A 26,948-nucleotide genomic window follows, 5' to 3' on the forward strand; every position below is an offset into this window, starting at 1 on the left:
GAATTGGCAGGAATGGTACCTGCAAGTTCTAAAACACTGGAGACAGAACTTTGACGATGCATATTGTGATAAAAGCACAAGAGACGTTGTAAATCGGAGCTATGTGTGCCCCAGATTCCAGGCTTCTGGTGGACAGAATTAAAATGAAAACCTTGATTGTCAGAGCACCTGTGAGAGGCTTATATAGTGTGTGGCAGTTGTTTGTCTCCGTCTCTCACTACCTGGGAAACAGGCATCAGGCGAGAGAGACACCGTGATTACTGGCTGTAAGTACTGTGCTAATACTGCTGTTTTGTGATGGGGACGTTAGGTCCCTCCACTCTGAGAGAGGGAGCTATTTTGTCTTGTTAGACCCGAACAGTCTAGGATTTTCCTTTGTTTTATTTATATTTGTGCTGCAAATAAAACTAGCTGTGGATGCTTGTACCAAGGCTTTGGACTGGTGTGCTAGTTGGATGCTAGATGAAAGCGCACGGTCTACTTCAGGAGACAGCATCCTGATCTCACCACAATATGATGGAGCACCTTGCCATAAGGCAAAAATGATAGCTAAGTGGCTTGGGGAACAAAACATCAAAATTTTGGGACCATGGCCAGGAAACTCCCCAGACCTCAATCCCATTGAGAACTTGTGATCAATCCTCAAGAGGCGGCTGGACAAACAAAAACACACAAATTCTGACAAACTCCAAGCATTGATTAGGCAAGAATGGGCGGCCATCAGTCAGTATGTGGCCCAGAAGTTGATTGACAGCATGCCAGGGCGTATTGCAGAGGACTTGAAAATAAGGATCAACATTGCAAATATTCACACTCTGCATAAAGTTAATGTTATTGTCAGTAAAAGCATTTGACACTGTAATGCTGTAATGTTACTTCAGGATACCATAACAACATCTGACAAAAAGGGCTAAACACACTGAAGCAGCAAACTTTGTGAAAACCATTACTTCTGTCATTCTCACAACTTTTGGCCATGGCTGTAGATGCAGACACGGATGCCTCTGTATGTGCATTGCTGCACCTTAGCGACTGAACAGCTTGAGAGCTCTCCTTCTGTGTAACATATAAGTAATTATATAAGTAATTATGGCAGTTATTATGGTTTCTGAAAGTCTTATGGCAGATTGCTGGGGAGGGCTAAATCAGTAGATCACACGGGTTATTTAGGGTAAATGCACCTGGATTTAGTTCATCAATAGATAATAATAGATACCTATAGATAACAAGCTCAGATCAGACACTCTGAACATGCCGGGATCTGCTTACCAGGAGTTAGCCGGATTGTATTATTCATGATGTGACCTCCGGGCCCGATAACATTACAAGATAACAGAGTAAGCTCTAAATGCTGGCAGCTGAATCACTAGCGAGTATTCCTCTGTCTACTAATACCCATCGCTATCTTACATCTGATCACAGTGTCTACCAATATCCATCGCTATCTTACATCTGATCATAAGGTCTACTAATATCCATCACTATCTTACATCTGATCACAGGGTCTACTGATACCCATCACTATCTTACATCTGATCACAGGGTCTACTAATACCCATCACTATCTTACATCTGATCACAGGGTCTACTAATACCCATCACTATCTTACATCTAATCACAGGGTCTACTAATACCCATCACTATCTTACATCTAATGACAGGGTCTACTAATACCCATCACTATCTTACATCTGATCATAGCGTCTACTAATACTCATCACTATCTTACATCTGATCATAGTGTCTACTAATACCCATCACTATCTTACATCTGATCATAGAGTCTACTAATACCCATCGCTATCTTACATCTGATCATAGGGTCTACCAATATCCATCGCTATCTTACATCTGATCATAGGGTCTACCAATATCCATCGCTATCTTACATCTGATCATAGCGTCTACTAATACCCATCACTATCTTACATCTGATCACAGGGTCTACTAATATCCATCACTATTTTACATCTGATCACAGGGTCTACTAATACCCATCACTATCTTACATCTGATCACAGGGTCTACTAATACCCATCACTATCTTACATCTGATCATAGGGTCTACTAATACCCATCTCTATCTTACATCTGATCACAGGGTCTACTAATACCCATCACTATCTTATATCTGATCACAGGGTCTACTAATACCCATCACTATCTTACATCTGATCACAGGGTCTACTAATACCCATCACTATCTTACATCTGATCACAGGGTCTACTAATACCCATCACTATCTTATATCTGATCACAGGGTCTACTAATACCCATCACTATCTTACATCTGATCATAGGGTCTACTAATACCCATCACTATCTTACATCTGATCACAGGGTCTACTAATACCCATCACTATCTTACATCTGATCACAGGTTCTACTAATACCCATCACTATCTTACATCTGATCATAGGGTCTACTAATACCCATCACTATCTTACATCTGATCACAGGGTCTACTAATACCCATCACTATCTTACATCTGATCACAGGGTCTACTAATACCCATCACTATCTTACATCTGATCACAGGTTCTACTAATACCCATCACTATCTTACATCTGATCACAGGGTCTACTAATACCCATCACTATCTTACATCTGATCACAGGGTCTACTAATCCCCATCACTATCTTACATCTGATCACAGGGTCTACCAATACCCATCACTATCCTACATCTGATCACAGGGTCTACTAATACCCATCACTAGCTTACATCTGATCACAGGGTCTACTAATACCCATCACTATCTTACATCTGATCATAGGGTCTACTAATCCCCATCACTATCTTACATCTGATCATAGGGTCTACCAATATCCGTCGCTGAAACTGCAGCTGCCTTGAGGGTGTTGCAAGTGTCAATGGTGCGGTGATGGCGGCATCTAAAGAATCACCGTCGGGATTACAGCGTGCAGAGACGTACAAATCAGGCATCTCAGTCCTAGAACATTCAAACGCAGGGTATTGCACCTGGGGAAGGCTGATACTAGCATTCGCATATCATCGCAGGCGCGACTCCGGCAACAGACGCAAGATCGGATGCAGCAGCCTCCATCTCTGTATCAGGCCCAGCTACATTGCCTCCCCCTTACGTCTGCATTCTGTGGTCGGAGGGGCTTCCAGCTCACGTGTAGCAGCTCCCTCGCCTGGCGCGTCCCAGTATTTAGTATGAATTGTAAGAGTGGTATTTTCTCAGATTTCTCTGTAACTGAGATAAAGAGAGCCCGTGAGACAGAAAATGCCATTATAGCAATGACCACCCTAAATGAGGATGGCTTCCCACGTCCCCTCCCCCATGCAGTACATGAGTGCTTGTTGTTTCCTATTATTATCAGGAAATGTCATAGAGTAAATGTGGTGTATGAGTTTGGAGAGTGTGTGTAGATTGTGTATAAGCAGAATGTGCGTGGTGTGCCCTTTATCTGCTGAATGGAGGCATTGTCACAGGAACACACAAGGAGATGGCTGTCCCGGCTGTGGCAGTACTGAGGGTAAGGAGCCTTGTGCTGCTATCACTGGCTGACCCTTATCCTATAGAACAGCAGGAGCCTGTTACCAAGTAGCCCCTTAGTATAACATCTGGACTCAGATGGTCGTTTATTGAAGGATCAGCGACTACCGCTGTGTGTTTGTATGCATTTGCGTGGATCCATCGATGGGCGTCCGAATACATTTCCAGGCGCCTGCAGCGTCAGGGTATTGTGGCACAGTAGCTGCGTACGGGATCACAGCTGCGATTGCGTCCAGTTCTCTTTCAGGCCAATCATTCCCTCGTTTATTGTACCTTGTGAAACCGCCATTGCCTATAGTTGTATTAACATCCAGGACCTGTGGACTTCCAGATTCATTGCGTTATACTTGCCAGCATCCTGTAATAGATCACAACCGTCGTGTAAAGGAGTTTTCTTCTAATGGCGCAAAAAAAAAATATATATATAACTTTTATTAATCCCGTCTAAGATACAGTAGGTGCCTATAACCACGGTGCCAACGAGAAATATTGTTCAAAACTTTAAAGACAAAATAGAGAAGTGTGAGCAAAGTAAGAATTGGTGATTAAAATCAAAAAAGAGAAGTTCCGCTGGGTGTTTATTATTTTAGTATATTATCCCTAATTGCAATTAAAAGTGGGCACGAGTATCGGCGGCTGCCCGTCACTGCTGGAGATGTATTAGTTATAGCATTTTTCTAAGCAACTCATCTCATGCCTGTAGATTGCGACATCCGCATAGGAAGGATTATTTACTGACAACTCAATTAAGCTACAGAGTTCCTGTATCGGGTACAGGATGAAATGTATTATGTCATTCATTTATAGGGAATGTAATGGATAGACCAGAATTGTTACTGCAGTGCGCTCAGGACCAGGGCTCCGTGCATGCAGGTGCAGCCTGTAATTCACCAGGGTCTGGGGCCGCCAATTAGTGGGCTGATTCTTTGTGCCTCATTGATGGCCCCAATTTCTAGAGAACGGAGAGTCTGCCTTCTCGTCAGGGATGGGTCAGCCCAGAAAATGTCCGACGTCATGTTAGTGTTTAGCGCGTGCTCCTGATCTGCGCTAAAGAAACGTAGTCACATTTATTAAGGTAAACCTTTCCTGCGTTTGTTTATTGAGGGCACAACGTGTATGTCCGTTACCCCCCCCCCCTACACTGTCATTAGTATGCGTCAGGAAATGACCCACGTATCGTGCATGCTGTCTGTCTCAGAAATCCTGATCTTTATTTTATTTCAGTTGTCTCCCTACTTTCAGCGCGTCTCCTTCCCTGTCATCTGTAATATTGGTATATGCAAACGCCGGGGCGTGCGAGTAGTAGGAATAGGAGCCGGCTGCTGCCCCTGGTTTTGTCTATGATGTAGCTAGGAAACGGTCTTCCTGGATGTGTCACATACAGAGTCTCTGTGCTCCGGCAGGAGGTATCTGCCGTTCCTACATTGGGAGACAGGGACAGGCAGCAGTTATACCTGGGGACGCCATGTCATTGAGGGGCTGCCCAGGCGGAATGCAGAGCATTATCCATACAAGGATAGCAGCAGCACACTTTGCCAGTGACTGGTTACTTCATAGATAATCAAATGGAACCGAACAGAAGCAGTTTGTCTGCTGGTTAATATACCTGATATAAGCAGCAGACCTTATCACTCCTCCAGTACCACTGGCAGCCCGTTGTGGCATAAAAGGGTTAAGCCAGGACAGCAGGCTCTGACATAGCACAGACCGAGGCTTGTTTCTCCTTGTGTATGCTGGGCACGTGCCAGTCTCTTTCCATATAAAGGCACAATGCCATGCAACCAGTTCTACCAGACATCATGTCATCATTCTTTCTACTTCTCAATTAGTGTGTTTTCCACTCTATGCATGGCAGGGCCCAGCTGGGCTGTGCATGGTCATGCTGATGTATTGGGATGATGCAGAGGCCCAGCTGGGCTGTGCATGGTCATGCTGATGTATGAGGATGATGCAGAGGCCCAGCTGGGCTGTGCATGGTCATGCTGATGTATGAGGATGATGCAGAGGCCCAGCTGGGCTGTGCATGGTCATGCTGATGTATGGGGATGATGCAGAGGCCCAGCTGGGCTGTGCATGGTCATGCTGATGTATGAGGATGATGCAGAGGCCCAGCTGGGCTGTGCATGGTCATGCTGATGTATGGGGATGATGCAGAGGCCCAGCTGGGCTGTGTATGGTCATGCTGATGTATGGGGATGATGCAGAGGCTCAGCTGGGCTGTGCATGGTCATGCTGATGTATGGGGATGATGCAGAGGCCCAGCTGGGCTGTGCATGGTCATGCTGATGTATGGGGATGATGCAGAGGCCCAGCTGGGCTGTGCATGGTTATGCTGATGTATGGGGATGATGCAGAGGCCCTGCTGTGCTGTGTATGGTCATGCTGATGTATGGGGATGATGCAGAGGCCCTGCTGTGCTGTGCATGGCCATGCTGATGTATGGGGATGATGCAGAGGCCCAGCTGGGCTGTGTATGGTCATGCTGATGTATGGGAATGATGCAGAGGCCCAGCTGTGCTGTGCATGGCCATGCTGATGTATGGGGATGATGCAGAGGCCCTGCTGTGCTGTGCATGGCCATGCTGATGTATGGGGATGATGCAGAGGCCCTGTTGTGCTGTGCATGGCCATGCTGATGTATGGGGATGATGCAGAGGCCCAGCTGGGCTGTGCATGGCCATGCTGATTTATGGGGATGATGCAGAGGCCCAGCTGGGCTGTGCATGGTCATGCTGATGTATGGGGATGATGCAGAGGCCCAACTGGGCTGTGCATGGTCATGCTGATGTATGGAGATGATGCAGAGGCCCAGCTGGGCTGTGCATGGTCATGCTGATGTATGGGGATGATGCAGATGCCCAGCTATGCTGTGTATTGTCATGCTGATGTATGGAGATGATGCAGAGGCCCAGCTGGGCTGTGCATGGCCATGCTGATGTATAGGAATGATGCAGAGGCCCAGCTGGGCTGTGCATGGTCATGCTGATGTATGAGGATGATGCAGAGGCCCAGCTGGGCTGTGCATGGTCATGCTGATGTATGGGGATGATGCAGAGGCCCAGCTGTGCTGTGTATGGTCATGCTGATGTATGGAGATGATGCAGAGGCCCAGCTGTGCTGTGCATGGTCATGCTGATGTATGGGGATGATGTAGATGCCCAGCTGGGCTGTGTATGGTCATGCTGATGTATGGGAATGATGCAGAGGCCCAGCTGGGCTGTGCATGGTCATGCTGATTTATGGGGATGATGCAGAGGCCCAGCTGGGCTGTGCATGGTCATGCTGATGTATGGGGATGATGCAGAGGCCCAGCTGGGCTGTGCATGGTCATGCTGATGTATGGAGATGATGCAGAGGCCCAGCTGGGCTGTGCATGGTCATGCTGATGTATGGGGATGATGCAGATGCCCAGCTATGCTGTGTATGGTCATGCTGATGTATGGGGATGATGCAGAGGCCCAGCTGTGCTGTGTATGGTCATGCTGATGTATGGGGATGATGCAGAGGACCAGCAGGGCCGTGCATGGTCATGCTGATGTATGGGGATGATGCAGATGCCCAGCTAGGCTGTGCATGGTCATGCTGATGTATGAGGATGATTCAGAGGCCCAGCTGGGCTGTGCATGGTCATGCTGATGTATGGGGATGATGCAGAGGCCCAGCAGGGCCGTGCATGGTCATGCTGATGTATGGGGATGATGCAGAGGCCCAGCTGGGCTGTGTATGGTCATGCTGATGTATGGGGATGATGCAGAGGTCCAGCTGGGCTGTGCATGGTCATGCTGATGTATGGGGATGATGCAGAGGTCCAGCTGGGCTGTGCATGGTCATGCTGATGTATATCTCTACTTCCCTACCCTGCTTTCTCTCCCTTCCCCCTCTCTTCTCCACTCCTTTTGTCTCTCACTAACTCCATCTCTGTTTCCTTTCTTCTCGCACCCCTGTTCTCTCTTGTTCCGTCCCCCCCTTCTCTCTCTCCCTACCTTCACCCCTCGCTCACTATCCTTTCCTGCTGTCTGCTCTCCATTATTTTGCATAATCTATCTGATAAATCTCCAATTCCTGGTAGTTTTTGGAGAATATTATTATGAGGACAACATATATCTATTAATAATTAAGGTTTAGGTAACGTCTTGACTTAATGGATGGGAATTAAGTTATTACCTTATTATCTGTAGACTGATTGACATGTTGTGAGCTGGATGATTCCTTGCAGTAACTGGAATCAGAGTGATGTGTTGTGAGCAGGATGATTCCTTGCAGTAACTGGAATCATGGTTCCGTGCTGTGAGCAGGGTGATTCCTTGCAGTAACTGGAATCAGAGTGATGTGCTGTGAGCAAGCTGATTCCATGCAGCAACTGGATTCAGGGTGACATGTTGTGAGCAGGCTGATTCCTTGCAGTAACTGGAATCAGGGTGACGTGCTGTGATCAGGGTGATTCCTTGCAGTAACTGGAATCGGGGTGACGTGCTGTTAGCAGGGTGATTCCTTGCAGTAACTGAAATCGGGGTGACATGCTGTGAGCAGGGTGATTCCTTGCAGTAACTGGAATCAGGGTGATGTGTTGTGAGCAGGCTGATTCCTTGCAGTAACTGGAATCAGGGTGATGTGCTGTGAGCAGGCTGATTCCTTGCAGTAACTGGAATCAGGGTGATATGCTGTGAGTGGGCTGATTCCTTGCAGTAACTGGAATTAGGGTGATGTGCTGTGAGCAAGCTGGTTCCTTGCAGTAACTGGAATCAGGGTGACGTGCTGTGAGCGGGCTGGTTCCTTGCAGTAACTGCATTCAGGGTGACGTGCTGTAAGGGGGATAATTCCTTGCAGTAACTGGATTCAGGGTGACGTGCTGTGAGCAAGCTGATTCCTTGCAGTAACTGGAATCAGGGTGCTGTGCTGTGAGCGGGCTGGTTCCTTGCAGTAACTGGATTCAGGTTGCCGTGCTGTGAACGGGTTTATTCCTTACAGTAACTGGAATCAGGGTGCCGTGCTGTGAACGGGCTTATTCCTTACAGTAACTGGAATCAGGGTGCCGTGCTGTGAACGGGCTTATTCCTTGCAGTAACTGGAATCAGGGTGATGTGCTGTGAGCGGGCTGATTCCTTGCAGTAACTGGATTCAGGGTGCTTTATACGACAGCTCATGTGTTTATCTGACTAATTCATTATAAAAGGAGATTTTGCTTTTGAATTCTGGGCCACTTTCCATTGATCTGATCGTCCAGATTTGAGTCACTGAGTCGCGCAATGCTGAGCACCAGCTTTCGATGGCTGTGACCCACCCTTTAGTGCTTTCCATGTTTTCTTTTATAAAGTGTTCTTGTAGCTGACGCATAGTGGTCACAGCCTTTTTGTGTGGTCTGAACCAATGTTCAACTAACAAATTCACAAGGTGCTAGGGATATGGCTGAGGCACCGGGCACTAGGCCCATCATGCAAGAATTAAGCTCCAATTTGTATCACATTTATACCCGCTCTTTCTGTTGCAATACCAGAGTCTCTCCATTAGGTGGCAGCTGCAATATGCCTGCCTGCTTTGTCATAGCAGAGTTGTGTATTTGTTATACTTTGTACCATACACTGTCAGGATAGTAGAAAGCAAAACTTCAGGTATGTAAAATAATACGAATTCAAAATATATAAAATCTTGTTAATATTTACTAATATTATTTAATGTTGTCATTTATACTGACGCCATGTATTTGTGATCTAGCTTGCCTCTCTCCATACAGTGAACATATATGTGGCATTATGATCTAAGAGACTTTTATTGTTACTAACATTTCTTTATAAATAGCTCATTTGTGTTACACTACACATTCTGCTGGATCAGAAGGTCCGGTTTCCAAGAGCTTACAATCAAGTAAATACAGACATTATGTTCTCTGGTGGTGATCGGCCTTTTTTCTGTGTGTCCTCACAGCGGAAGTTTACATTGGGATAAGTAAACCATCGGAAGCCACCGCGTGCATCCAGGAGGCAGCAAACCTCTTCCCAATGTCGCACAATGTGTTATATATGAGGGGTCAGGTGTCCGAGCTGAGAGGAAACATCGATGATGCCAAACGGTGGTATGAAGAGGCTTTATCTATCAGTCCCACCCATGTGAGGAGCATGCAGAGACTGGTAAGTGGGGAAGTAATATTATATCACTATGCACAATGAGCAACCTAAATATCATCATGTGTATGTCAGTAATATGTCCTATGTATATATCATGATCATAAGTATCCTCCCTGCCCTGGCTCTGCTGTTACCGGGGCACGCTATGTCACCTGTATCCTCCCTGCCCTGGCTCTGCTGTTACCGGGGCACGCTATGTCACCTGTATCCTCCCTCTCCTGGCTCTGCTGTTACCGGGGCATGCTGTGTCACCTGTATCCTCCCTCTCCTAGCTCTGCTGTTACCGGGGCACGCTATGTCACCTGTATCCTCCCTCTCCTGGCTCTGCTGTTACCGGGGCATGCTATGTCACCTGTATCCTCCCTCTCCTGGCTCTGCTGTTACCGGGGCACGCTATGTCACCTGTATCCTCCCTCTCCTGGCTCTGCTGTTACCGGGGCATGCTATGTCACCTGTATCCTCCCTCTCCTGGCTCTGCTGTTACCGGGGCACGCTATGTCACCTGTATCCTCCCTCTCCTGGCTCTGCTGTTACCGGGGCACGCTATGTCACCTGTATCCTCCCTCTCCTGGTTCTGCTGTTACCGGGGCACGCTATGTCACCTGTATCCTCCCTCTCCTGGCTCTGCTGTTACCGGGGCACGCTATGTCACCTGTATCCTCCCTGCCCTTTCTCTGCTGTTACCGGGGCACGCTATGTCACCTGTATCCTCCCTCTCCTGGCTCTGTTGTTACCGGGGCACGCTATGTCACCTGTATCCTCCCTCTCCTGGCTCTGCTGTTACCGGGGCACGCTATGTCACCTGTATCCTCCCTCTCCTGGCTCTGTTGTTACCGGGGCACGCTATGTCACCTGTATCCTCCCTGCCCTGTCTCTGCTGTTACCGGGGCACGCTATGTCACCTGTATCCTCCCTCTCCTGGCTCTGTTGTTACCGGGGCACGCTATGTCACCTGTATCCTCCCTCTCCTGGCTCTGCTGTTACCGGGGCACGCTATGTCACCTGTATCCTCCCTCTCCTGGCTCTGTTGTTACCGGGGCACGCTATGTCACCTGTATCCTCCCTGCCCTGTCTCTGCTGTTACCGGGGCACGCTATGTCACCTGTATCCTCCCTCTCCTGGCTCTGCTGTTACCGGGGCACGCTATGTCACCTGTATCCTCCCTCTCCTGGCTCTGCTGTTACCGGGGCACGCTATGTCACCTGTATCCTCCCTGCCCTGTCTCTGCTGTTACCGGGGCACGCTATGTCACCTGTATACTCCCTGCCCTGTCTCTGCTGTTACCGGGGCACGCTATGTCACCTGTATCCTCCCTCTCCTGGCTCTGCTGTTACCAGGGCATGCTATGCCACCTGTATCCTCCCTCTCCTGGCTCTGCTGTTACCGGGGCATGCTAAGTCACCTGTATCCTCCCTCTCCTGGCTCTGTTGTTACCGAGGCACGCTATGTCACCTGTATCCTCCCTGCCCTGTCTCTGCTGTTACCGGTGCACGCTATGTCACCTGTATCCTCCCTGCCCTGTCTCTGCTGTTACCGGGGCACGCTATGTGACTTGTATCCTCCCTCTGCTGTTGCCAGGGGCACGCTATGTCACCTGTATCCTCCGTCTGCTGTTGCCAGGGGCATGCTATGCAAATTAGGTAAAGGACACGCACAAAGTGGCTATAGTTGCGGGCAGCCGTAGAAGCCTGATTACTATTCTATACCAATGCTGCACTAATGCGGGAAATCATGCGTATGCAAGCAGAACTCGTGCCGCCAGCTGCCACCAGTATTTTTAGTATCTGCACTTGCCCCACCCCCATGCTAGGTGCAAGCAATGCCCCAGAAACAGGCGTCCCTTCCTCGCACGCGTGACTCAGAGTCGGAGATGTGTATACACGCCCACAACACTCCCGCGCATCAGGATGGTTACGTGCGATCGCTTTGCCACCGCCTAGCCCTCGTCCCAAAAAGTTGTGTGAGACTCAGAAAATGACAGACATACAGTATACGCAATAAATGGAAAATTTTCGCTTCCACGCATTCGCTGTGTGCAGAATCCTAGCTGTTTTGCGTCTATGCACGGAGCATCTTTCTCCATAGAGATAAAAATGAACTGGCTGTTACACTACAGTCAGCGCCGGTGATTATCTTGTATTGTAGATCTGTCTTTGGAAGCCATTTTGGAAGCTCCCGTTATCTCGGCTGCGCACTGTTGATGCTGTGCCGCCAGCCGTTTCTACTCTGACACTATAGGATGATCAAGTCATTTTGGCCCCGCCCCGTTTACATAGAACAAAGATGGAAATAGCCTGGCCCCGCCCCCTATCTGTTCAGCAAGGTGTAATGCCGTAACTACAGACCCAGCTGACTAATACGCCATTGTAGTCAGAAACATGTGACTTTTTTCAGGCTCACAAAGATGAGGTCACAAAAGGAAACAAGGGAGGGGCGGGGACTGCTCACAGCATAGCAGCAATGATGGCCGCCAAGTTACCAGTGTGTAGCCGGAGTCCCTGATAGGCAGCTTGTGACACTGTGCTATCTAGTGCAGTGTTTTCTCAGGAGGAGGAGGAGGGCGCAATTTCTGACCAATAGGGCCAATCCTCAACATCAGTATTTGCGCAGGAGGAGAGCCCTGATGTCATCCACCATGGCAACCATACTGAGAATCGCCCCTGCCCACCCAGGAAGGACCAGTCAGAGAACCGTGGTAGGAGCTGTTTCCACTGCAAGGTTACCGGGTCTTACCCGCGTAAAACCCTGCTCGAGACCCGGGAAGGAATGCTGGGTCAGACGACCCGGGGATTTTTCTGGGAGCCGTTTCCACTGAGCCTCAACCCGGGGATTTTGGGCTGTGGAAAAGGGGTATAAGCGTCCCTCCGTACGCATCACGCTTCTGTAGCACTTTGTGGTGTATTTCACATTGGTGTAAGGCGCCTCTGCACCCTGACACCTGAATTCGCAGCAGGTGCATTGGGGGGCAGTTATCACCTTATTACTATAAGGGAGTGTCGTGTTTATTTTATATAATTGTATTTAATTATGAAGATATAATATATGAGATACAGCTCCATTACCATTCATTGTGCCCTGTATTGTAAGGGTCACATACATACCTGCTCTATTCAGCTAACCTTCAAACGTTACTTTGGTCCCACATAGCATCATAATAACACTTACACCTGCTCTTTTTTGTCACATTGCTGCACTTTAATGTTTTATTAGTTTGGTTAAAATAAATGTGAACTGTCCCATTAAAGTGAAGAGTCGTTGCCTGAACTGCAGCATCTATGAGGAAAAGTAATATCAAGTTGTTTTATTGTATTAGAAAAGAGCTTGAGAAGAACAGGTAGACCAGAAACGCCTCTCACATGTGTCATGTTCTCTATTACACTCTATTTTCCCGCCAGGCCAGAGCAGGTAGACCGCTGCTTCCCCTCACGGCCATTAGACTGCGCCTCACATCAGTCATACTGTCCCCACACCGGCTGTAAGATGGCGGATACATGGTCACACGTTCAGGCGCGCAGTGTGATCAGATTCCTGCTCTGGTCTGGCGGGAAATTAGAGTGAAATAGCGAACGTTACACACGAGGTCTTGTTACCTTACTTATTGAGCCATCCTCGTAGATCCAAAGCTGTCTGGTGCACTTCACATCTCCGCAGATCATCCCGATCTCTCCAGTCATGTGCAGCATGTTACATCTTCATCATCATCATCATTATTATTATTATTATTATTATAGAAGTGCTAGAGAAGAGAGACAGAGGGGAGGAGGACCCTGCTCCTAGGAGCTTACAATCTAGGGGAGCTTACAATAACACCATTAATTGTTACTGTCATTATATGGCCGCACTTATTGAGTCACCGCTTACTAAATATTGAAGATGAGCCTTTCGGATTTGGCTCGGATCTTCCCACCAAGTTCAGATTTCTTACACGGACATCTCTGCTTCGTTCTGAGATCCGAGACGATCCGAGCCAAAACCAAAGTGCTCATCTGTACTATACATGGACTAATGCACAGCGCACTGCCAAATATAAGGCTATGTGAGCATTACTTATAATATACCATTAGCAGTTTTGACAAAGACGACAATCATTTCAGTATTTTAGTCACTTTATATTAAATTATGTTTTGTTATACTGAATATTTTCTTTTTAATTAAATTATATAAAGCGATCTGTCATCTGTGTGCTGCGGAGAGGTTCTGTGTGTGACAGGCTGCAGCCTGGATTAGGTCTGGGTGTAATCGCTACTCCCCAAATACCAGGATCCGCTCTGCAGGAGTATTACCGTATACTGGCATCAATGTTACACAGACTTTCTGCACCACCAGAGGCCCTCACAGTGTTGTGTCAGTCAGACTCTCAGCTTTTTCCATTCCATCCTCGTGGCACATTTTCCAGCTATTCCAGAAATACAAGACCAGAGATCACTGGGCTGGTAGACATGGCGTTGCTAAGCCTTGGCGTTCCCCAAGAGGGACTCTTGTTCTGTGTTACTAGTGACGTGGGCCCGAGGCACAGGCCGGCTCTTCCAGTTCCTCGGACTAGAATAGAATGGCCGCGCCCAGCTCTTCATTTGGCATATGAAATGTTAGTGTAAACTACACCTTTTCTGCTTAACTCCTTCGCTGCCAAATTTGATTCATTCATTATTAAAGAGCCAACAGGCGACTGGAGTAGTGTACAGACCTAAAATAAGATAAGAGGCATGCAGGATTAAACAGTATTCTTGTGCAGTCACTGGTGTGTACGGGATTATAGAATTCCCTCACCACTACCTGTTTGCGGACATGTATAATTATTGTGTATGGATATATTACATTAGATGTATACGGGTTATTAAACGTGATAACAGCAGGCACATTGAATACTGTGCCTATGGCTGGATACAGTGAATATGGCTGGTTGGCAGACAGATTTCTAGGTGTCAGATCGCAGAATGATCCTTTCAGTATTGCTTGCTTAGCAACCCGACACAGGTGCCGAGCAAAAGAAGAACTTCAGCTTGTTGCCTTAAGCACTGCTAGGCTTGTGAGCCCCATGACCTGGCTAGGCTTGTGAGCCCCATGACCTTGCTAGGCTTGTGAACCCCGTTACCTGGCTAGGCTTGTGAGCCCCGTGACCTGGCTAGGCTTGTGAGCCCCATGACCTGGCTAGGCTTGTGAGCCCCATGACCTGGCTAGGCTTGTGAGCCCCGTGACCTGGCTAGGCTTGTGAGCCCCGTGACCTGGCTAGGCTTGTGAGCCCCATGACCTGGCTAGGCTTGTGAGTCCCGTTACCTGGCTAGACTTGTGAGCCTCATGACCTGGCTAGGCTTGTGAGTCCCATGACCTGGCTAGGCTTGTGAGCCCCATAACCTGGCTAGGCTTGTGAGCCTCATGACCTGGCTAGGCTTGTGAGCCCCATGACTTGGCTAGGCTTGTGAGCCCCATGACCTGGCTAGGCTTGTGAACCCCGTTACCTGGCTAGGCTTGTGAGCCCCGTGACCTGGCTAGGCTTGTGAGCCCCGTGACCTGGCTAGGCTTGTGAGCCCCATGACCTGGCTAGTCTTGTGAGCCCCATGACCTGGCTAGGCTTGTGAGCCCCATGACCTGGCTAGGCTTGTGAGCCTTGTTACCTGGCTAGGCTTGTGAACCCCATGACCTGGCTAGGCTTGTGAGCCCCATGACCTGGCTAGGCTTGTGAGCCCTATGACCGGCTAGGCTTGTGAGCCCCGTCACCTGTCTAGGCTTGTGAGCCCCATGACCTGTCTAGGCTTGTGAGCCCCGTTACCTGGCTAGGCTTGTGAGCCCCGTTACCTGGCTAGGCTTGTGAGCCCCGTTACCTGGCTAGGCTTGTGAGCCCCATGACCTGGCTAGGCTTGTAAGCCTCATTACCTGGCTAGGCTTGTGAGCCTCGTTACCTGGCTAGGCTTGTGAGCCTCGTTACCTGCCTAGGCTTGTGAGCTTCATGACCTGGCTAGGCTTGTAAGCCTCATTACCTGGCTATGCTTTTGAGCTCCATGACCTGGCTAGGCTTGTGAGCCCCGTTACCTGGCTAGGCTTGTGAGCTCCATGACCTGGCTAGGCTTGTTAGCCCCATTACCTGGCTAGGCTTGTGAGCCCTATTACCTGGCTAGGCTTGTGAGCCCCATGACCTGGCTAGGCTTGTGAGTCCCGTGACCTGGCTAGGCTTGTGAGTCCCGTGACCTGGCTAGGCTTGTGAGTCCCGTGACCTGGCTAGGCTTGTGAGTCCCGTGACCTGGCTAGGCTTGTGAGCCCCGTGACCTGGCTAGGCTTGTGAGCCCCGTGACCTGGCTAGGCTTGTGAGCCCCGTGACCTGGCTAGGCTTGTGAGCCTCGTTACCTGCCTAGGCTTGTGAGCTCCATGACCTGGCTAGGCTTGTAAGCCTCATTACCTGGCTATGCTTTTGAGCTCCATGACCTGGCTAGGCTTGTGAGCCCCGTTACCTGGCTAGGCTTGTGAGCTCCATGACCTGGCTAGGCTTGTTAGCCCCATTACCTGGCTAGGCTTGTGAGCCCTATTACCTGGCTAGGCTTGTGAGCCCCGTGACCTGGCTAGGCTTGTGAGTCCCGTGACCTGGCTAGGCTTGTGAGTCCCGTGACCTGGCTAGGCTTGTGAGCCCCGTGACCTGGCTAGGCTTGTGAGCCCCGTGACCTGGCTAGGCTTGTGAGCCTCGTTACCTGGCTAGGCTTGTGAGCCTCGTTACCTGGCTAGGCTTGTTATTGGCTAGGCTTGTGAGCTCCATGACCTGGCTAGGCTTGTGAGCTCCATGACCTGGCTAGGCTTGTGAGCCCCATTACCTGGCTAGGCTTGTGAGCCCTATTACCTGGCTAGGCTTGTGAGTCCCGTGACCTGGCTAGGCTTGTGAGTCCCGTGACCTGGCTAGGCTTGTGAGCCCCGTGACCTGGCTAGGCTTGTGAGCCCGTGACCTGGCTAGGCTTGTGAGCCTCGTTACCTGGCTAGGCTTGTGAGCCTCGTTACCTGGCTAGGCTTGTGAGCCTCGTTACCTGGCTAGGCTTGTGAGTCCCGTGACCTGGCTAGGCGTGTGAGCCCCGTGACCTGGCTAGGCTTGTGAGCCCCGTGACCTGGCTAGGCTTGTGAGCCCCGTGACCTGGCTAGGCTTGTGAGCCTTGTTACCTGGCTAGGCTTGTGAGCCTCGTTACCTGGCTAGGCTTGTGAGCCTCGTTACCTGGCTAGGCTTGTGAGCCTCGTTACCTGGCTAGGCTTGTGAGCCTCGTTACCTGGCTAGGCTTGTGAGCCTCGTTACCTGGCTAGGCTTGTGAGCCTCGTTACCTGGCTAGGCTTGTGAGCCCCATTACCTGGCTAGGCTTTTGAGCTCCATGACCTGGCTAGGCTTGTGAGCCCCATAACCTGGCTATGCTTTTGAGCTCCATGACCTGGCTAGGCTTGTGAGCTCCATGACCTGGCTAGGCTTGTGAGCCCCATGACCTGGCTAGGCTTGTGAGCCCCATGACCTGGCTAGGCTTGTGAGCCCCATGACCTGGCTAGGCTTGTGAGCCCCATGACCTGGCTAGGCTTGTGAGCCCCATGACCTGACTAGGCTTGTGAACTCCATGACCTGGCTTGGCTTGTGAGCCCCATTACCTGGCTAGGCTTGTGAGCCCCATGACCTGTCGATGGAAATCAGCAAACACTGACCCAAGCTCATCCGGTTCTACAGCCCTACATGGCAGATGGTCTGCTGCATGGGTGTTGTCTCTCATTTGCATACAGAGTCACTGGCATTACTGAGGAGGCACCAGAATAGGATTGGGAGAAGATGGAGGAAAGTGTAATATAAAATATATATATATATATTCCTTGTTATAGAAGAAATGGCTGGTGAGATTTGCAGGAACCACTTTGGAGGCGCTACGCCTTCCCAGCATGCATTTCCAGTCCTCATTTATGTCCTAATAAGCAGCTTTGTACAGGCGCGTGCATCGGTGGTTCCTTCCCCCAGTCTGTGTGCACTCTGTCTCATCTCTCTCTTTCTCACGCCGTTTCCTTTACCAGACCTGGGGACAGTAGCACAGTCCATCTGCAGGAGTTGTAGCCGGAGAGGACTATAAAGCCTGTGCTCTGTAGCGTCCGTCTGGCACGCGCTGGGCTGTCATCTCCCCGATACACTTCCTCCTTGTTACTTTATTACTTTCCATGCATTCATTCTTTCTGACATCATTGCCTGAGATCTGGACACTGTCCTGTTACCTAGGGAAGCAGCTGTCGCCTGGAACCTGTCATGGAAATACGTATTACTAGCCCACACACCCGGAGAAGGCGCGTCTGCTTATCCTGTGTAATGCAGCCATTCATTTTCATGAGCACGCCTCCTATAGGTTCACTAGGAACCTCGTGCCTCAGCACGACTCCGGTTCCTGGGGAATTTGGGAACAAATGAAAATGTTGAAATTAAGATTAGCAATCAAATATTTAAAGCATAAAATCCCATATGTTGTGTGGGTGCTGTGTCTGCACTAGTCCAGCCAGGAAAAGACAATGGTCCTGATTGCAGGTGAGTGGGCCGTGGATCGTGTTGCTGTTCTCCAGGGCTGACTCCTGGGTCCAGTGTAGCTGCTGCGTTGCTGGCTGCAGCACAATGTGTTCCTTGCTCAGATCAGATCTGTAACACAATGGTATAGTCTCTATGGGGAATGTATTACTAATGTCTAACATGGGTGTATCCTCTTGTCCCCTCTTTCAGAGTCTGATTCTCCACCACCAGGGCCGTTACAGCCTAGCAGAGAAGATCCTGAGAGACGCGGTACAGGTAAACTCCACTGCGCACGAAGTGTGGAACAGCCTCGGGGAGGTTCTGCAAGCCCAGGGAAACGATGACGCCGCCACCGAGTGTTTCCTGACCGCCCTGGAGCTGGAAGCCAGCAGCCCGATTGTCCCGTTCACCATAATCCCCAGAGTTCTGTGATGGGGGAGAGTGGGAATAGGGCCCGGAAACACAACACTGGGGTCATGAACGTGCCAGTTAGTTAACGCGCCAGTAGCTCTGCATATCAAGCTCTATAGTACAGTCACATTCTACCCATCGCTGGCAGTAAGGACAGACTGCACTCTCCTGGGCTGCGATATTCTGCTGAAACTTTTTTATTTGTATTTTGTCTAAAACCTGTAAATGAGTCGGCAGGTGACCCGTGGTCTATTCCAGCGGCCTCCCGACCTGCGTATTAGCGTTGTGAGGGCAGTTGCAGAGGCTGCTGACACAAGCATGCCGCATACAGCAATGCCAGGTTATATATACATATGTGCAATCATAAGTGCTTGGGAAGTCGCTGGTACCCTGGGTTTCCCAATTTATACCACCTAGCTGGAAATTAATGGCATTTATTAAATGTATCTGTAATGGTGACCACACACTGCGATATCACAGGAAAGTGGGGCAGCCGGTCTGTGTAACCTGAAGGCTGCGACGCCCAATTATCACTTGGTAATTGGTCTGTGTGTTCAGTCTTATATTGAGCTCATTACAAGGCCAGTGCGGTGATACCATGTAGCGATTTGGCAATGTGTGCATGGGGCCCCTTCTGTACATTCACAGTTTAGACCCAATTTGGGATAATCCGGCAGGCTGCTGCTCGCCATCGGTGACAGGACCGGCAGTACTCTGCAATCCATGGCTCAGCAAGTAGTCGGCAAAACAGCCACAGATCAGGGGACGGGTTGAATTACCAGAGCACTTGCGCGTGATCAGATGTTCGCTGTCCAGGTCAATCAATTCATGGTAGGCCCTTGTGAGTGCCCCAGGATGTGACGTACATATACAGCCACACTCACCCTGTGCCAAAACAAAGAGCCTACTGTGTTACTGAGCAGGATGACGCCAGGATACTTCATAGCAACCTGATTGGTGCAACAAATGTCCGTGTGCTTTTGTCTGACGAGGGAAGAAATGACGAAGCTCTAGAGAGAGTTTGTGAATGACCCGACAACGCGCCCCTCCGCTCTCCCCATCTTCATATCATACAATCATCATTGCCCTACCAAACCCCCCTCTTTCCAGCCCACAAATGCGAGATATTGTATTTTTATAATAACAAAAGGGATTTGGAAATTGAACTCCATCCCGCCCCTTCTCATTGTGTCATAGTGCCCCCCTGGGAAGAAGGGGTCACATTAAGGATGTTACTATCTATGGCTGGAGAAATAATTATAATATCTGAGACAAGATATATATATATTTTGCAATGAATGCCTGTTACAAGACCATGTAGTTATATTGTTATATTTAAGTTTGTGAGGTTTTTTTTTTTAACGTGAATTCAGAGATTATTTATCAATGACAATATGTAAAAACAGAAGCTACGGTTGGACATTCCTCATGTGTTATATGAATATGTGGTATGTACATGCTGATGTCAATAAAATGATTTCTAAAACAATTGTTTACCTAGTTCTAAATATATCGGAATACATTCTGTGATATTGCCTGTCACAAACAGTGATTAAATGGCCTATTTGTCAGCTTAGACATTTGTACTATCATAGATTCACTATGTAAATTATGGGACGTTACCTCTCCCTAATAAATGGCATGTAAATTATGGGACGATACCTCTCCCTAATAAATGGCATGTAAATTATGGGACGATACCTCTCCCTAATAAATGACATGTAAATTATGGGACGTTACCTCTCCCTAATAAATGGCATGTAAATTATGGGACGTTACCTCTCCCTAATAAATGGCATGTAAATTATGGGACGTTACCGCTCTCTAATAAATTGCATGCAAATTATGGGACATTACATCTCCCTAATAAATGGCATGTAAATTATGGGACGATACCTCTCCCTTATAAATGGCATGTAAATTATGGGACGATACCTCTCCCTAATAAATGACATGTAAATTATGGGACGTTACCTCTCCCTAATAAATGGCATGTAAATTATGGGACGTTACCTCTCCCTAATAAAGGGCATGTAAATTATGGGACGTTACCTCTCCCTAATAAATGGCATGTAAATTATGGGACATTACATCTCCCTAATAAATGGCATGTAAATTATGGGACATTACATCTCCCTAATAAATGACATGTAAATAATGGGACGTTACCTCTCCCTAATTATTGGCATGTAAATTATGGGCCGATACCTCTCCCTAATAAATGGCATGTAAATTATGGGACGATACCTCTCCCTAATAAATGACATGTAAATTATGGGATGTTACCTCTCCCTAATAAATGCCATGTAAATTACGGGAAGTTACCTCTCCCTAATAAATGGCATGTAAATTATGGGACATTACATCTCCCTAATAAATGGCATGTAAATTATGGGACATTACATCTCCCTAATAAATAACATGTAAAGTATGGGATGTTACCTCTCCCTAATAAATGGCATGTAAATAAAGGGACTTTACCTCTCCCTAATAAATTGCATGTAAATAATGGGACATTACCTCTCCCTAATAAATGGCATGGAAATTATGGGACGATACCTCTCCCTAATAAATGACATGTAAATTATGGGACGATACCTCTCCCTAATAAATGGCATGTAAATTATGGGACGATACCTCTCCCTAATAAATGGCATGTAATTTATGGGACGTTACCTCTCCCTAATAAATGGCATGTAAATTATGGGACGATGCCTCTCCCTAAATGGCATGTAAATTATGGGACGTTACCTCTCCCTAATAAATTACATGTAAATTATGGGATGATACCTCTCCCTAATAAATGGCATGTAATTTATGGGACGTTTCCTCTCCCTAATAAATGACATGTAAATTATGGGACGATACCTCTCCCTAATAAATGGCATGTAATTTATGGGCCGTTACCTCTCCCTAATAAATGGCATGTAAATTATGGGACGTTACCTCTCCCTAATAAATGGCATGTAAATTATGGGACGTTACCTCTCCCTAATAAATGACATGTAAATTATGGGACGATACCTCTCCCTAATAAATGGCATGTAAATTATGGGACAATACCTCTCCCTAATAAATGGCATGTAAATTATGGGACGATACCTCTCCCTAATAAATTACATGTAAATTATGGGATGATACCTCTCCCTAATAAATGGCATGTAAATTATGGGACGTTACCTCTCCCTAATAAATGGCATGTAAATTATGGGACGTTACCTCTCCCTAATAAATTGTATGTATTTATAACTTTCATCAATGAAAAATTAAAAGCGTTAGATGATGGTACATACACAATACACAGTAATAATGTATCTGATAAAATAGTTCCAATTAGTAGATGTTTTATTTCTTGGTATACAATGACCATATCGGGAGTTAAACTTGATCACCTTGAATATAACACAACTGAATATAATTGGTTTGGTCTCTATTCTGCAGACAGATATCACTATCATTTACAAACACCAATGTTGTTGTGGCACATGATTCCCTGTAACTCGTGACTGTACGGCTCTTATGCATTCTCATCTTTTCATCTCAGATAAATCATTAATAATAAAATCTATGGGGCCATCCAAAAAACTGCAACTTTATTTTCCCCTGTTGACTAGATGAGTAAAGTACAGAGTTTCAGCTCATGTTGTGTTGCTGCACAATCTTCAGTAATTTTCTTGCGCATGAATAAAACAGCTTTCATAAAGACATGATGAGAACACAAGTACTGTATATTGTATATATACACCACAACATGAACGAGGATTGACTTAGTAGCATTTTATATATGGGCTAATGGGGGTAAATCCAGTTTGTATGTTTTGTTTGATACCTTTCACGCTGATACCTTGCAGAAGTTCTTTTTTGCATTTCAAAGTATCAATAAAAGGACAAATTCATTGGAGTGCAGGTAAAAATGTATACCTTGCAGGAATCACGCTGATGCCTCGCAGGAACCACGCTGATGCCTCGCAGGAACCACGCTGATACCTCGCAGGCCCTCCTAAAATAGCCTGAAAGACCCATAATGTGCAGAATAAAGAGCCGTATCTGGGAGACACAGGCAGAAGCTGAAACGTCCTAGACAGCGCACCTTCTGCTAACGGGCACAGTATTTCCCTACAGTCCTGCTAACAAGGCTGGAAAAGAGAGATCAGTCTTTCAAGATGCCAAAGACGGGGAGATTGGCCGCAAATCACACATATCATGGACAAGGACAGTCTGTATTACAGCTTTACTGTCTTCCGCAGCTCGGAGAGACTTATGGTGCATACACACGGTCAGATATTACAGGACGATGTGAACGATACTGTAAAGTGATAAGAAATAATAATCGGCAATTAATAACTATACCTGTACTGTGCACACTAAGCTGCAGGATATTCTGTTCTAGGGATGAAACTTGTTCAGATGTGCCTTTGCCCAGAGCACACATACACATGCACCAACCCCCAAACGGCTATAACTATCGCGGTTCCCTATAGTAACCAGGCTAACCTGGTCGATATTGACGAGGTTGGCCTGCATGCACGGGTGATGGTCGATATTGACGATCCGTGCCCGCACATCTACCATCGTTTGGGGGTTGGTGCATGTGTCTGTGCGCTCTGGGCAAAGGCACATCTGAACAAGTTCCATCCCTAGAACAGAATATCCTGCAGCTTAGGGTCTCATTCAGACACGCTCGCAAGCATTGAGCGCTCGCAAGCGGGTCGATGTTGAGGCCCTGCACACGCGCAGCGGCCGCACTGCGTGTGCGCAAGCCCTGGAGCGAAAGAGAAATTCTCTCGCTCCAGGCCTCACTACAAAAGGGGCGGCTGTCGATGGTGGTCGACAGCCCGCACCGTTTTGTAGGCGGGGTGGCTGGCCAAACGGAGGCGTTCCCGAAACAACGCCTGCCGTTTGGGGGCGGCCCCACTGACATCACTCGTGATGTCAGTGGTGAGCTTCCGAAAAGCTCACTGGGGCTTGCGGCAGATGAGACCCTACCACAAGGGTCTCGTCGCAAGCCGCGATGGTCTTGACCATCGCGACCATCAACCTGGCCGCTCGCTAAAGCTGTGGGTGGTCACCCACAGCTTAGCGAGCGGCCAGGAGGCCGGCTCATTAAAGAGAAGCGACTGCCCTAATTCAGAGCGAGCGCTTGCATTTTGCGTGCGCCTCTGAATGAGTTCCTTAGTGTGCACAGTACGGGCATATTTATTAATTACCGATTATTATTATTTCTTATCACTGTACAGTATATGGTGGCAATAAGAAATGATGGAACTCCTAAATGTATTAAAAAACACATACCTGCATGTGTGTTTTTTAATACATTTAGGAGTTCCATCATTTCTTATTGCCACCATATACTGTACAGTGATAAGAAATAATAATAATTGGTAATTAATAAATATGCCCGTACTGTGCATAAAAGTGAAGCTGTCGCCAATGCGATCACATCGCCTTCAGGAGCCGGGTGCTCTTCTGGCCATGCATGTGTGAGTGGAACGTGCCAGGGAGGCTCTCCGATATCAGCTGCCGTCTCCCATAGGCTGGGCACACAGGAGATGATATTTCGCCCGACATATAATTTTGAGGCGGATCGGAACGATTCAGCGGGCACATTGTCTAATGTGTACCTCTCGATTCCATGCTCCTGCAGGTCGCATGCGATATCGTGTGATTGGCCGTGTTGTACGACCAATTACACAATATCGTATGCGGGGCTGTGCAGTGTAATGAAAGCTGGAACAAGTTATCATTCCATCGCTTATTACATCGGGTAATCTGTACTGGATCATTTTGCATGGTTCGGCTCAACTCCTGCATATAATTCCTGCATATATTCCTTGATAAATATGTCCCCTAAATCTATTCCTAAGTGGTGAACAGGAAACGTAGTACTTACTAACGATCAGAGATGGGTCCAATGGCCACAGAGAGAGATGGAGACACAGGATTGGTGATGGGCCGAGCAGGAACACTGAACGATCGTTAACAGAGAAGGTAACAGAAGAGCACTCTGAATGCTATGATACAGACAAAGGCATTCCCGCCAGTAGCCCATGTAAATTGTACATTATTATGGTGTGTGTGTGTATAATATATACTAGCTGAAGTACCCGGCTACCTGACGTTGCCTGGGTTTAAATCTTCAAGTTATTAAGTTTTATTATGTGATGACCAAATCCATCCAGTGGAAGGCCCAGAACAGGCTCCCTGGGGCAAAGTTCTGCCCAGCGCACTGTGCCGTTAGGTCTGACAGGCACCACAGACCAATTGCCACCCCTCTCTGAAGTTTTCATCCAAATCCATCCAGTGGAAGGCTCAGAATAGGCTCCCGGGTCTAAAGTTCTGCCCAGCGTACACCAACGAGAGGTCCTAAAACCTGACCAGGATCCAACTGGACCACCTTTGTGTTGGTTTCATCCCAATCGGTGCAGGGGTGTCCGAATGCATAACCAGGCAGACAAACAAATAGACCAATGAATTTTATATACAAATATATACGCACACACACAGTATACACTTGAAACAGCTCTTAATTGAGCTGAGAAACATAATTACACTTCAGATCCTGCTAGTTCCTGTGAGATAGCTCTTCCCAGTGTCGGACCAGGGCATGAAGGGCCCACTGGGGGAATGTAGTGATAGGGGCCCATACTTATGGGTGTGGCAAGCCTCCAGAGGGGGTCTGGGCCCCTTTAAATATATAGATATATAGTAAATACTGCTAGTGCATGCATGATAATGTACCAGATTAATAACAGCAATGCATTGTAGAAAATACACAATAGTCCTGTGCAGTATAATTCAAGTGCACAGTCTGGAACCTGATCCCTAAAGAAGGGGGTGGGCCCTCAGGCAGTGGGGCCCACCGGGGGTTTCCCCTGTACCCCTGTGGGCCAGTCCGACCCTGAGTTCTGAGTTCCGTGCCCCAGCAGCCCTAATCCACAGTAAGATCTCAGGGTGGAACCAGCAAAAAAGGTTCTGCAGCAAGAAGCATGAGCAGCTGTTGCTGGTGACAGCGGCTGCCCTCAGGGTAGCTTTCATAGGAGGGTCTAGCGTCAAAACCTCAAAAGCCTTGGGGTGCATGGCGCGTGCTCAGCCTATCCCTACTACAATGATTGTCTCTAAGACTTCCTTAAATGTTTGGTCTACTCTAGTGATGGGGCATGTGCAGCTTCTGGGCCTTGTTGCACTCAGGGAAACAATCTGTAGTCTATGTAACAACTTTCCGTGAATGAGATGATGCTGGGGAGAGGAGGCTCCTTGTGTAAGAGGGATGGCAGATACCCGCGTCAATGCTCCCTGCTATACAAGGGCTCCTTGTGTCCCTGGTGGATACTAGATACAATGAGGTTCCTCAGTGGGAGGCTCTGTGTGTTGTCAGGAATACCACTGCTGGGAGGGGAAGACTTTGGCACATGTTTGTTACAGGTGGTAATGAGGAAGAAGATATACAAGTATTGTAATACTATACTGCAGTATTGGAAATGTGATATGTAGTGTTATATTAAAGAAGCCAAAGTATGGGCTAAGGAACACACCATCTGAATGTAATATATATATATATATATATATATATTATTTTTTTTTTGCTTCAGAAGAGGTGGGTAAACCAAACTGACTGAGGTAATAATTTAGCCACCTGTATATGCATGGATATCCTTAGTACCTGGACTGTCAGTGGGCCTTGGGGGTTTGGGAAACACTGGTCTTTAGCCTGCTTACTACTTTGATGGGAACTGTCTTGCTGGTCTGCCTTTAAGGACCTTTGTCCCAATTTCCAGGACTGTTGAGAGGAAGTTTCCACACTTGGTGAGTTGGTGACGTGTGCAAATAGAGGAGTGGGTTTTTTTTGCAGAGGGGGTTGTTATCGCTGTGTCTGCACAATCTGTGTGCTCCTTAGCAGAGGTATCTATGTGATAGCTGTGTCTGCACAATCTGTGTGCTCCCTGGCGGAGGTATCTATGTGATAGCTGTGTCTGCACAATCTGTGTGCTCCCTGGCGGAGGTATCTGTGTGAGTAGCTGTGTCTACACAATCTGTGTGCTCCCTGGCGGAGGTATCTATGTGAGTAGCTGTGTCTGCACAATCTGTGTGCTCCCTGGCGGAGGTATCTATGTGAGTAGCTATGTCTGCACAATCTGTGTGCTCCCTGGCGGAGGTATCTATGTGATAGCTGTGTCTGCACAATCTGTGTGATCCCTGGCGGAGGTATCTATGTGAGTAGCTATGTCTGCACAATCTGTGTGCTCCCTGGCGGAGGTATCTATGTGATAGCTGTGTCTGCACAATCTGTGTGCTCCCTGGCGGAGGTATCTATGTGAGGAGCTATGTCTACACAATCTGTGTGCTCCCTGGCGGAGGTATCTATGTGAGTAGCTGTGTCTGCACAATCTGTGTGCTC

General features: G+C 47.9%; 1 protein-coding gene across 2 annotated transcripts in view; it reads left to right on the forward strand.

The window, feature by feature from the left end:
- The window catches only part of TTC7B (tetratricopeptide repeat domain 7B), a 206,775-nt gene extending 186,733 nt beyond the window's left edge, over positions 1-20,042 (forward strand). For both annotated transcript variants that reach the window (XM_088455569.1, XM_088455570.1), the window contains 2 exons: positions 9,452-9,654; positions 18,353-20,042. In XM_088455569.1, coding sequence (XP_088311695.1) covers positions 9,452-9,654; positions 18,353-18,574 — 425 coding nt within the window. In that variant the 3' untranslated portion in view covers positions 18,575-20,042. The remainder of the gene's footprint in view (positions 1-9,451; positions 9,655-18,352) is intronic.
- The last annotated feature ends 6,906 nt before the right edge of the window (positions 20,043-26,948 follow it).

This window comes from Taudactylus pleione, unplaced genomic scaffold, assembly GCF_031769625.1.
Source record: "Taudactylus pleione unplaced genomic scaffold, aTauple2 ptg000660l, whole genome shotgun sequence".
NCBI classification, from domain to species: domain Eukaryota; kingdom Metazoa; phylum Chordata; class Amphibia; order Anura; family Myobatrachidae; genus Taudactylus; species Taudactylus pleione.